Source organism: Pollicipes pollicipes, unplaced genomic scaffold, assembly GCF_011947565.3.
Source record: "Pollicipes pollicipes isolate AB1234 unplaced genomic scaffold, Ppol_2.1 Scaffold_3216;HRSCAF=3773_pilon_pilon_pilon, whole genome shotgun sequence".
In the NCBI taxonomy this organism is placed as follows: Eukaryota; Metazoa; Arthropoda; class Thecostraca; order Pollicipedomorpha; family Pollicipedidae; genus Pollicipes; species Pollicipes pollicipes.
This window is the reverse complement of record NW_023596251.1, coordinates 3,951,808-3,965,559: the sequence shown is the minus strand read 5'-3', so window position 1 is coordinate 3,965,559 and position 13,752 is coordinate 3,951,808. Positions and strand designations below refer to the sequence as shown.

The 13,752-nt window shown below is 51.8% G+C and overlaps 1 protein-coding gene across 1 annotated transcript in view; it reads right to left on the bottom strand.

Annotated features, from left to right (window-relative positions):
* LOC119091021 (GTP-binding protein Di-Ras2) overlaps positions 1-13,752 on the bottom strand; it is a 122,326-nt gene that overhangs the window by 13,303 nt on the left and 95,271 nt on the right. Inside the window, exons 2-3 of the mRNA XM_037213741.1 lie at positions 8,657-8,814; positions 8,035-8,262 (exon numbers count right to left, since the gene is read on the bottom strand). Coding sequence (XP_037069636.1) covers positions 8,035-8,262; positions 8,657-8,814 — 386 coding nt within the window. The remainder of the gene's footprint in view (positions 1-8,034; positions 8,263-8,656; positions 8,815-13,752) is intronic.

Sequence of the window (13,752 nt, the reverse complement as noted above, 5' to 3'; positions counted from 1 at the left end):
TTCGTATATGTGATATAAAACATATAATAATGTACTCTGATACGTATCACAGCATTTCAATATCTATATTTCCATTGAAACACCTTGTAGTATTCTGAAAGAGCCGTGGCCAGCGTTTGTTCAGCGCCTTATACTTTACATTTTAGCTTCATCTACTAACAACCGCAAGCACATCGCAATCACGTGCTAATGCATACTTTGTACGGGTATTTATTATTGTGGGTAATTCCCTCGACTGAGGACACCGTGTCAGTATCCTGCTGCTCTCGCCACTACCTCCAAGGGACGCCTTTCCCTGACTACAAGCCCTTGGCCGGTGAGCGGCGAATGAAAGCCCCCAGTCTCGGGACTGTCCACTGCCAAGATAATCTATTTAAATATATGCCACAGGTCTGCCTGATAGCTTGCCGAGCGGAGCCTCGCTGAGTGGGCATGCGGGGCTTGCTAAGAAGCTGATTGGCAGATAACCCCGAGACCTCCGACAGATCGGTGGCAGCACTCACGTCGTGAACCCCATGCGCTGTGGGATATGCGTATGCGCATGCGCTGTGAACTAACGTGATCCGCCGCGCGCGGCTCCAAGTTTGACCTCAAACGTGACAAGCCGCCCCGCAGCGCTGTGCTACCTGTCTACGCTGTCTGATGCTGTCTACGCTACGCTGTCTGATGAGCACGGCTCGTTCAAATTCATCACCACTTACAGGCTAGGGCTGCTTCAATATTATTCCTATTAACATCTGCACTCACATCAAAGTTTTGATGGCAGAGAAATCTCATCAAGCACTGAATGACCGTCGTTTTGTCATGTTTACGCTGTGTCTTCAGTCGCAGGGCTACGGACTAACCACTGCTATGATGAGAGCCCCAGTGTCTGCTATGATGAGGGCCCCAGTGTCTGCTATGGTGAGCGCCCAGTGTCTGCTATGATGAGGGCCCCAGTGTCTGTTGTGATGCGAGCCCTAGTGCCTGCTATGATGAGGCCCCAGTGTCTGCTATGATGAGGGCCCCAGTGTCTGCTATGATGAGGGCCCCAGTGTCTGCTATGATGCGAGCCCTAGTGCCTGCTATGATGAGGACCCCAGTGCCTGCCATAATGAGAGCCACAGTGCCTCACGCTCCCCCTCCCCCGTGGGGCCCGCGCTAAGCCAAAACCTGTCAGGATTATGATGGCGGGAAAAGAAGACTTTTGGCGAAAACAGATGCATCAAACGAGTGAGGACAATATTGCACAACCTTCCACGTATTTACCTCAACATAATTTGTCATCACGCTCAGGACCTTTGGTTTCCAGTGCGCTTCTTTGGTAGGCCTGATCCTTTCAACACGTTTGGGCTCACCAAAACGTCTTTATGGTCCTTTCTGTCCTAGAGCGAACGGAAGGTTATAAGGCATAACACTTCGTTTCAGGCAAGCCCTTAAAACATAAGGTTTTCTTCTCCGTCGCTGCCTCGCTCTGCAAGTGGGCCTGACGTAACGACAAAGTAATTTCGATGGCCCAAGCTACGATGGGACTTTCAAAGAGATTGCATCACCGTGCAATGGTCCTCCAAATCAGCCCCACCGCAGCGCGCCAGTAGAACAGCCGCTCTATAGCGTACTTTTCCTGCGAACTCACGGGATTCCCATGATGGAGGCCGGATCTCCACAGAGCTGTGAGGCAACTTCTGTCACGCTGAATTTCGGCAAACCCGACACCCAAAGATATATTGGTTAAAGATCTTGCACCGATCCCACGGCCCTTCTTGTCTAGACAGGCTGAACTCCCGTAGCGTCCCGGGTCAACGTGCAACATGCACGGACGCCGTGAATTTTGCGAATTTCGGGACATTATTATTGGCCTTAGTGGCTGAATCGGTAACGTGCTGAATCCCAAGTTCGTACTGTCGAAGCCATGAACTACAATGTTCATAGCAGTTCCATATGGAATATACTCAATGGCTTGGTAACAGCCACCACGTACTTTCAGTGTAATGCAATGCACAGTTTCTCGAGAGTTTCTTGCAAAAGTTCTAGACGAACATCCATTATAGCCATCCACTATTGTAGCGTGCGCTCCACGCCGCCTTCGGTTATGGGTTGCCAAATGCTCAGCATAAACGAAAAATTTAGCATGCATACATATACACACATACACACCTAGCGTATCTCTAGTTTCATGCTGCAATGTATGCACTTGTCCTCGCGCCACCGGCATTCATCACCCCGCCTTCAGATGCCGGATATATAGATATGACTCCAGTCACATGTCTGCTGAACGTGAGACGCAACCTCAAATCGCAGTGAAAAAACAAAAATGGCGGATGCCCACCAAAAACCAAAAACCGGCCCACTTCCGGAATCGGTTTATTGTATCAAAGGGAAATACGCTACCACATGCGCTTAACCTTCCTCTCAATTGACGACTGGCGTGGTCCAGTGACTCCTGGCTCTGTTGCACCGCTCGCTTGAGTGAGTGAGTGAGTGTGACTAAGGCAGTGACTCCCAATATTGGTGCATTAAAATGATGTGTAGCTATTGTCCGCCCGTTGCTCAGCCGGCTACAGCGCCTGCCTCCCAGCTCACCCTAGGCGGGATGGGAAGTTCGAGTCGCTTCACGGTTCACTGCCCCTGTGGCCCGCGGCCGGCGGCAGCGGCGGCTCAAGGTCAGATCAGGTAAGAGTTGGACGGAACATGCCGATCATTTTACTTGTCAATTTCGCACCAAATTTCCGGGGCACCGAAATTTCAATATCATCAAATGACATCAACGGAGCTCACGGAACAGGCCCTGTTAAGTGTGAGCTCTGTTGCCGGACATCAGTCGAGTGAAAATAAAGAAACGCTGAACACTCAGCCATTACACCTCAGTGGGAACCTGCTCCCTAAATGCACTTATATATATATATATATATATATATATATATATATATATATATATATATATATATGCCGGCTGGCTCTGTTATTTATAACAAGATTGTCTGGAGGTCGAGTATACCACCAGAGGACAGCTAAAAGTAAATACCATAAAATCTCCACGAGGCCAAATAACAAGCGACAACAGCATTGCATAGGCGCGGAAGCGGTGTTTAGGTATTCCGTTATCAGCGTCGGATGGATCGTGCAGGGCTTGCAGCCCAGTGCATTTCAAAAACATTCCAAAGGAGGAGACGTTCACGGATGGCTGCTGACGAAGACGCTGAGGACCTGATATTGCAGGAGAAATCTGACCCTCTCGGCGTCAAAATCCCAACATCTCATGAGGACATGTCCAAATGCCAGCGGACTTCCACCTAGAGCTCACGACGGCGGGCGCTCCAGCAGCGGTCGCCAATAACCGAGGCGGTTGACTCTCCTTCACCACCCAATAACTAACTCACATCTTCTATGGCGTGATGTATGTGTGTTTGGTAGCTTTGCTGGTCATGGTGCTTGGAAGCCACTTCTCTACATTACTTCCTCCTATAACGTAAGTGGACGCACATATTTTTTCGATGGAAAATCTTGGTTTGCTCCGTTTGATCCACCCCGCCATTCTGGCAAAAGACAACTGCAATTGTTGCTCGGTAGGGACAGCATTCGAGGTAGAGCACCACAGAGCAAAATGGACCACAAAAAGAGCGACTCACACCAGGGGCCAGACATTTCTGGGGGTCATTAATCGCAGTCAGGAGCAATGCAGCGCTCAGCACGCTGCCCTGCGAAACACCGGCCTCTTCATAGAAACTGGAGACACGGCCCTGCGCCGACACGAAAACGTCGGTCACTCAGGAAGTTGGTCAGATGCTGACCCGTATGTCCCCTCACGACAAATGTACGGAGTTAAGACAGAACACGATACTTCCATGTCGTTCCACACACCCGTCTCACGTTGAAGAAGACAACAACGGTATGCTGCTTTTGTGAAAAGCTCGCCTAAGGACTGCGTATAAAAGTCCCAGGTGATATATATATATATATATATATATACATATATATATATATATATATATATATATATATATATATAAACCACGGTTGCGACGAAAAGCGCAACGTTCGTTTGTAAACGAACCACTCTTCTCCCGGAACTATATGAGTCATTTGCGGACTTTTTCCAATAGTTTGTATAGGTACGATATAAGCGTTGCTTGATGCGAATCCGACGGGCTATCGTCAGCCTTCCTGACTTCAAAATGAGAATGAGCATTAACTCCAACCACTGTTCTGAGAAATCATATCTTATTCATGCGTAATTAAACAGCGCAGCGAGCTGCAACATGAAATCCTCGACAAAACTTTGCCAAGAGCAATTCATTGCAAACAGCATCAGCACGAGGTGCTGAGATGAAGAGTTGACTCCAGATTCTCGACCGAGAACGTGTCTTTGGTGGCGTCATCTGAAGATCCGAAATTGCTTTGGACACGGTCGGCCCTGGCTTTGATGCGCAAAATCTGAGTTCCTCAGTCGACACCAGTCAGGGGAAGCCCAGCCAGACTCATTAGCCAGTTGAGTCGGGCCAATGCTGGCTGTTGCACCAGGGACTCCCACCAGCCTCGAAGCCCCAGTGGGGGACGGTTCAACGCTGAGGGGGGGGGGTCTCCGTCAAGGCTACCCCGGTGTGACATGGGGCGAATTCACACCTCCCGCACCAGGTGCTTATTGTAGCCGAGGGACCCGTCTTCGTCCTGCCCGTGGGTCGGCGCCGCCGCTCCTGCACACCTGGAGCCGCTGCGCCCAGCCGGGGTATCAAATGGAGACCCTTGGGGGGCAACCGGCATGCAACGCAGGCGTCTAACCGCTGCGCTGCACACCTGGTGCACACCAGGTACAACGCTGCACACTGCTGCGCTGAGGGCGCCACTTTCCACTGATACGCTTTATCAATGGCATGCCTCGCTTCGATGACTCGCTGATATTTTACAGAATACAGTCCTTGCTTAAACAGCATAATGGCACAGTGACCCAGCAGTTCGTCCGCCAATCTCCATTCGGATAGGAGGCACGATGCGCATAAATGTCAACACAAGCCAAATAAACCAACCAAGTCATACAAAACTTGAGCTCCTGTTGCTGAGCGTAATACACGGGGCGCTGTTGAACGGGCCTGGTGAACGGGCCTGCGGCTGGGTCACGTGATCAGCGATCGCCAGGGGACTCTGCTCCGCGACCGAGGCCGGCGACCACGTGACGCCTCACAGCTGGCAGCTGGACGCCAGTCTTTACGAACATTTGGTCGCGTGACGCGAGTCCCTGCCTGTGCGTCACGGCAGCCGACGGCCAGTCGCACGGCGTCCTGTTCAGGTACGCGTCAGGTCTTACACTGTTCAGGTGCGTGTCAACAGCGGCGGTCAATTCGGCGGTCGATGGTTGACGAGGGACAGAGGCGGTCGATCCGGGGAGGGGCAGGGGGAGGGGGCGGTGAACCGACGGCGTCCCCCCGCTCAGCAGGGTTGTTGACTTTATTCCACCCCTATACCCATTTGCAGAGGAACGGAGTAAGGGTACGGCAGGTGGTGTCCAGGAACCGATGTAAGTCCTAAATTACGCTGTATAATTAAAAAAACTGAAGTTGGTTAGAGACGAATGAATGTCAAGGTAAGTATTTCAAAAAAGAACTGACTTCTTGTATTGCTACTCAACACCGCACTGTATGAAGGGGGCACGGCACGATCTCCACGGTCTCCACGGTCAGGCACGGTCTCCGATCGTACTGACCAGTTGCTGTATCGGCACCGTGGAATGTGCCAGTGACAAACCGTAAAGTTTCTCTTACCAGATGCACATTAACGACGAATACTGAGTCGTCGGTATTGCCTATGTTTTTGGCAAACCCTGGAGCTGGTACTCCCCGCACTAAAGGGTTACCGAAAAATGTTTTTGGGTCCAACATGTATGATGTTAAAGCATACTATTCACATTCATTCCAAACTTGTTTTTTTCTAGGACTTCCCATTACGACGCCAGACCTGCGACCGTTTAGGAAATGGACCGCTGGAGAGCGACATATCCAGGGACCAGAAGTCACACTGCGCCGCACCCAGAAAGACCAGGGTGTATTGTATGGTATCCAGAAGAACCAATGCTCAGCGCATCACATGGGGAGGACACTGGTCCCAGCGGATCGGGCCAGGTACAGCAACGCTTCATCGGGCCATGTTTAGGAGAGCCAAAGCCCATCGTGTTATGTTCAGAGGAGTCGGAACTCGTGTGACGTTAAGAACAACGAGGTCAGTGCGCCATGCGCTAGAGGTCACTTCAGGGCGCCACGTCCAGAAGGACCGGGCCCGTCGCGTCTTTTTCAGGAGGGCCGGTCCCTAGCGTCTCCTGTCTGATCCAACGTCGTGTGTCGGAAACAGCAAGTTCCCAACGTCCTGCGTCGGAGACAGCCGGCCCCAAACGTTGATGTTCGAAACAGCCGGCCCCCAGTGAGTTGTGTGCGGAACAGCCGGCACACAGTGTGCTACGTCGAACTCAGGGGCAGCCGGTACGCAGTGAATTGCGCCCAGAACAGCCGGTGCGCAGTGTGTTGTGTCCAGATCAGCCATGACGGAGCGTACCTCGCCATTCCGCTTTTCTTCTCCAATGAACCATGTGCAAATGGCTACCGTGATGCCCGGGTCCGTGCCCACAGAATGCGCCGTTTTGCGGCTTCGATTTCACTGGGAGCACTTCAGTGATCCGACCAAGGAGGGGACGTGCACCCCGGAGACCCGGCCGAGAACGGGGCGTGCACCCCCGGGACCCGACCGAGGAGGGGACGTGCACCTCGGAGGTCCGGCCGGGGAGGGGAGGGAGGGGGGGACCGGCACCTCGGAGGTCCGGCCGGGGAGGGGAGGGAGGGGGACCGGCACCTCGGAGGTCCGGCCGGGGAGGGGAGGGGGGGACCGGCACCTCGGAGGTCCGGCCGGGGAGGGGAGGGAGGGGGACCGGCACCTCGGAGGTCCGGCCGGGGAGGGGAGGGGGGGACCGGCACCTCGGAGGTCCGGCCGGGGAGGGGACGTGCCACCACGGAGGTCCGACCGGAAAGGGGGGGAACTGATACCTCGGAGGTCCGACCGGGGGGGGGGACTGGCACCTCGGAGGTCCGACCGGGGGGGGGGATCGGCACCTCGGAGGTCCGACCGGGGAGGGGACGTGCCACCACGGAGGTCCGACCGGAAAGGGGGGGAACTGATACCTCGGAGGTCCGACCGGGGGGGGACTGGTACCTCGGAGGTCCGACCGGGGAGGGGACGTGCACCTCGGAGGTCCGACCGGAAAGGGGGGAACTGATACCTCGGAGGTCCGACCAGGGGGGGGGGGGGGGGGATCGGCACCTCGGAGGTCCGACCGGGGAGGGGACGTGCCACCACGCCGACGCTCGTCATCGCCGGTCCAGCTGGTCCAGTGCAGGCTGCCTGCTGTGTGATGGTTCGGCGGCGACAGAGAGCACTACTGCTGGGCAACTGTCCGGCTGGGGCAGACGTGGTGGCCAATCTCCGGCGATGGATCTAATACTGACTCGTGAGATCTCTCAGTGCCGCACATTCGGCTGAGCCGATAATCCCTAACCAATGCGGGAGGTGTGCTCCATTTGTATCCGTTTTCGTGTCATTTATATCATTTTCCCCACCACGGTGGAGAGGTAAGTAGTCACAATTTCCCACCCGTGGATGTGCCGGGAAACAAAACAGACATCAATGCACAACTAAATCTAAAGCTGTGGAATTGAAAGTTATGGGTTGCCAGTGTAGAGTCTTTTGTACACAGTACAAAGACTGCGTATTCACGAAACATTTTGACGGTCCTCTCATAGATCTGCGTTGGAAATAAGCAACTTTAAGCAATTGAACCTTGCCTTTCTTCCGCTTCTTCTGTTGGACAAGCTTCACCATCTCCCAAAACCTCGACTAAAAAATGTCATAAAAATACCCAATCATGTAGCCTGTTTGTTATTGTGCGCCTGTGCTACTTCCTAGACGCAGCCCCACGCTCGCACCAAACGCAAGGCGCGTTTGCAGCCCCCAAGCAGGTCGCGTAACAATCAGCCCCGCCCCCAGTGGAGTCCAAGCCGAGCATCGCAGCCCACGCACCTGTTCGACGACATCTTGGAGTAGAACCAGTTGGTGGCGGTGATGTTGCTGACCTCGCGCTGGTCTGCCGGCACGTCGCTCTTGTTACCGGCGAGGAAGGTGGGCACCTCGCGGAAGTCTTCACGCAGCTTGCGGATCTCGCTGAAGCAGTCGGCGGCCTGCAGGAGGGAGGCGTGGCTGTCCACGCTGAACACCAGCAGGAAGGCCTGCGCATGCGCAATGGAGACCCTGGCGGGCAGACGGTGCCGTTAGTGGTAGAAGTGACAGCAGGAAGGTCTGGGCGTGTGCATTGGAGCGACAGCAGGGAGATCTGCGCGTGCGCAACCGAGCGATAGCAGGGAGATCTGCGCGTGCGCAACTGAGACTCTGATCTACTTCATCAAGTTACGTTGCCTACTTTGGCGCCTTAATGACAATCCTTGACTCAGGTACCTTTGGATCGTTCAGGTCGCACCTCGTCAGTACCGGGAAACTTATTTTCTGAGATAGTTTTTTATTTCTAAATAGGGTGAGGCTGCAATTTTGATTGATCCTCACCCCTCCACCGCCGGGAAGCCGTTTTCTGGACTGGTCCCCCCCCCCCCCCGATGTCAGGAGATCTGTTACTTCGGCCGGTCCTCACCTCCTCATGGCCGGAAAGCTGTTGTCACCGCACGTGTCCAGCACGTCCACATCGAGGCGCGTGCTGCCCAGATGGAACGTCCGGGAGTACTGCTCCTCGAAGGTCGGCCGGTACCGCTCGTCAAACTCGTTGTGGAGGAATCGGCGACAGATGGCCGTCTTGCCCACGCGCGGTCCACCCAGCACCAGCAGCCGCACGTGGTGGCCGGGGTCGGAGGTCATGACCTTGCCGCCGCGTACCCAGCGCCTTCAGGGGAGCCGACGGACAAATGTCGCGACCATCTGCCGGCACAGGGTCAATGGATGTGACCTAGCGTTCATCATGTCAGGGCAGGGTGACGGCGCGACGCATCACTGTTGTCATACCACTAGTGTCAGGCCGTCAAAGCATGTCACCCATTCTGGCAACGGAAACACGCCAGTTTGGTCAGATAACAGCAGCCACGGAATAATCTGTACTCTACATGTAGATTACATTGTGCAAATATATGCATATATGCACATACACACACACATACATACATACATATATATATACATATATATATATATATATATATATATATATATATATATACATATATATATATATACATATATATATATATATATACATACATATATATATATATATATATATATATATATATATATATATATATATATAGCTCTTGTAAGCATCACATCTATGAACTGCATACAGCAAGAGTTTTTGTCGCGTCTGCGCCAAGCACACCACTGAATGTTCTCAAAAGGCGCCAATAATTTTCGGTAGAAGGTATTGCCATCACACCTGCCCGTACAATCATGAGCTTGCGTAGAGCCAGTCAGTCGCATTTGCATCAGAAATATGCAACTAACAAATATGCTTGTGAATCTCTGCAAAGCATTTCTGGCGAAAAATTGCGGACTAAATCAAGCCGTTACAAAATAAGTAAATAAAACTTTTTTAAGGCTGTCTCTTTAGCTTTCATACGTAATGCATGGTGAAGACTGATATAATGCATGGAATAGGCTGGAGCCGGGCGCTCAGCGTGCTCTTGAAGGCGGTAAATAGCTCGGCCTCCAGTCGGCGACGTGACGCAGCTCGGCCTCCAGTCGGCGACGTGACGCAGCTCCGCCTCCAGTCGGCGACGTTAGACGCATATACGTGACGCAGCTCCGCCCTCAGTCGGCGACGTGACGCAGCCCCGCCTCCAGTCGGCGACGTTAGACGCATATACGTGACGCAGCTCCGCCCTCAGTCGGCGACGTGACGCATAAGCTTATCAAACGCATGGAGATCAAGAGATCAAGGACCAACAGTCTGTGCAGGCAAGCAGCGGAAACACACACAAACTGGCCGCCATCGGCGGCACCTGCCGCCTGCCGCCGACAGGTGATCTGATTCACGACACTTCCTTGTTCTTTCTACTCCCGCGTCGTGGATTGCAGGCTACGCTTCCCGGGCACGATGGACGATATGGCGAGATGCTGGTGTCATACGTACTTGTTAGGATTGGCAGAAAAAATCAATAAATAAACGCGCCAAAAATATGTTTTTAAGCTGGTTTGGAAATAGGAACGAAAATCACATGTGAAGCCACGTTTTTATATGCCTATTCACAGTGTTTCATGGGACTCTTGCTTCTCGATTTTTGTCTATCCTAATCTTTCAACGGACACATAAGCACATTTCAACATACATTGTTTGGGAACGCACACGCACTGTTTGTACAGTACTGCTCCAGTCCACCATGAGCCATACAGCACATCGTTTTGACCGTTGCCCAATTTAAGCGACTGACTACGCAAACATCATAACCAATTAGCAAGTTCATATACGCCCGAGGCGAAAATACATTCTGCATGGCTTACGCTGAATGTGTTAGCGTGATCAGTAAATACGACGATGACCTAGAGCTCAGCTACTGTCAAATACTACTTTACGGATTTGGCAACCGCTGGCTAGTTGCCAAGTGACAAGTCCGCGGATCTGACAACCGCAGGCTATTTGCCAAGGGACATGTCTGCGGATCTGGCAGACGCAGGCTAGTTACCACGTGGCGTTACACAGGCCCTTCCAGCCACTAGACCATGGCCCCATTCTTCATGGGAAAATGTTCCCAGATGCCCCGCCCCTTCAGGTAACGACCTATGACGTTCCACAGCCACGTGCTCTACATGCTGGAAAACGCCTCGAGTATCTCCCCAATATGGTGGCTGGTAAAATCAGCTGCTTCCCATCAAACACATTTGGCGCGCAGCAGGTGTGATATTGACCAGTCGGGACAGTCAAATGGAAATACTTCAGGTGGATCTCTCACATCAGCCACCTATACAATAACGACTTAACTTAACGAGAATATTATAGGCAGAGGAATGGCCCCAAGGAGGTCATCGCCCTCGACTCAGAAAGATGCTACCAAACATGACTGCATTCTGGGTAACGTTGCTGTGACGACATCATGGGACTAAGTCATAATGCACCAACGCTATGGTGGCGTGAAAACGCTGTTCCTCGGGGTTTGGTTTAAACGTAAATGTGTCCAAAAGCCGCATTGTTTTCGACCTAGCACATTCAATTCAACATTTTCAGCTGGGAAACGGCGTTGGTTTGCAACAAAGCCACAAAATTATTGCTAAAATGCGCTTCCAACCTGCCCCCAACAGACAGATGGGGTACCTAGTCACCGATGATTTATCCCGAAGAAGTCTAGCCGGAAGCGCTCAGAACCAGTCTGTGCAAAGGAGTGCAACATGCAACAACAGCATCAACATATGTTGGAAATGAGATACGGCGGAACAGACGGGCTCGCAGCACCCTGGGACGCACACTGAGAAACTGGAATGCACATCCTACAGCCTCAGTGGGAGGGTGGAGCGTGGGAGCGTTGTCAGGGCATATGCAGGGGTGGCCTGCCCTTATGGGTTAAGTGAGTGGTGAACCCTGGGGGCTTAAATACAGCGCGTCCCATTTCAGTTCAAGATAGGATAATTTTCCTGTAAAATGGCCCGATTTATGGCAAGTTTCGCAATTTCTACCAGTCAAAGAGTCGAGGCTCATATTTTAGCTCCGAAATAGTCTAATAGGGATATTTTACGGTGGTGGGGGTGTTATTCTCTGCGCTCCATTTTTATGTAACCCATCTAATATTATAGATTTGCAAGTTAACTAACACATAGGAAGATCATAGCACAGCAACAGCGAAATTCTTGGCACCGGCCTTTCTCACATTACCGTATTTTCACATTTCATTCCATGTAGGCACTGCAGTGCAAAAATGTATGTGCAATCATTGCCCATCAATCAATGTAACTTAACTATTATATGTGATATCTATTTATCTGAATCTGGATTTTCCTTTTTCAAAAACGTTTTACATATAGATATTCACGCGCGGTGGCCTCGACGAATATGGCGCGGGTGCTGGAACTAGAAAACGTGTGTTAGTAGGATTTATTTTTGCGGTCAGATCCGACCATTGATTTGTCTTTAGAAAAATTAAAATGCAATGTTATTTTATATGATTTTATTTTTTCATATTTAAGCTTAAACATCAAAACAAAGGTGTAGAACATGGCTGCCATCCAGTTGAATGGTGAAACCACCGTTTTTAATCATGTGACTAGTACCTACCAAACTTTCGTAGTATCAACCAAAAACTACACCACGGATCACCAAATTTTAGTCCCATGGTGACCCCACGTCTGCGTAGCCTTTTCTAGTAGCCTTGGACCTTGCATTAATTCAAGCGTCGTGCGAGAGTAACCACATACAATCGATCCCGCCACAGACACGAAGTTGAACCGGCACTGGTAACTTAACGCCTTATGCCAGCTTAGATCATCTTACATGTATATCGGGTTCGTCTATATATTTGGTCACGCATGGAAGAGTTTTGGCGCGTGTGGTTGCAAAAACGGCTACAGCTATGGGGAAGGGACACCCCACGTCCTCCTCGGGCCCGGATGTCCCGTTTCACCATAGATGACTTCCGACGGAGCAAAGAATACGCATCCTCACCGAGGTCAGGGCCGGCGAGATTAATGATGTTCCGAAAGAAGTGCAAAGCAGAGTCCTACTTCGAATTGGTAAGTTTGAGGACTTGCTCGGAGCACGTTTTCGGCGGAAATCGCATGTTGTGACACGTCGCATGAAGACGAATTCTACGTATAGACACATAGACGAACAATATCCATGGAGACATGTGCCACCCTGTTGGCGACAAGTTTGGAATTTCAAAATCTGGGTCAAACTAGAACCTGACAGCATTTTGCAAATATGTTACTGCCGCACGTGGTGACGCCATCGAGTGGCCAAGAGCAGCGCAGCTACATGAAACCATCGCCGGCTTTGCAGCGTGCGCCGGTTCCCCTAGTGTTGTTAGGGCCATCAACGGATCTTTTATCTTCACAGATGCACCCAGCAAGGAGATAGAAGCTGCTCATTATACGCATAAGCGTCGCCAAGCAGTACATCTACTGGCTGCTTGTGATCACCGCGGCGCATTCACTGATGTACTTGCAGGGTTCCTAGGACCCACTCACGATTCTCGTGTTTTTTTTTTGGGGGGGGGGGCTGGGAGGAGAAGGCCCTCCTCTGCTGCGACCTCAGGGAGCATCGGCGGAAGCTTCTCCCACCTAACACACACCTCACTGAGGACAGGAGCTTCCCTTTTACCCAGAGATCATCACCCCCTACCGAGACAACGATCACCTCAGCCTCAACCAGCGCCACTTCCACAGCCATACAAAAAAAACACGTCAAAATTGAACGTGCTTTCAGCATGCTGAAAAACAAACTGCAGCAGCCAAAACATTTAAAAATGAAAAACATGGGCAATGTGGCTGAGGTTATCATTGCGTCGATCACTACGCCATGCATCAGCCATTGCATCGTGCGTCATGAGCGTCGTGGGGGGGGGGGGGGGTGATGTAGTGCCTGCAGAGTCCCACGAGGCGGATCCCGTGGAATGGACCCACGCTGCGGGGGGTGATGCAGTGCCTGCAGAGTCCCACGAGGCGGATCCCGTGGAACGGACCCACGCAGGTGCGCTGTTGCTTTCCAGCATACAGAACCTGCAGGCGCAGTGCTGAGCATCACAAAGCGACAGG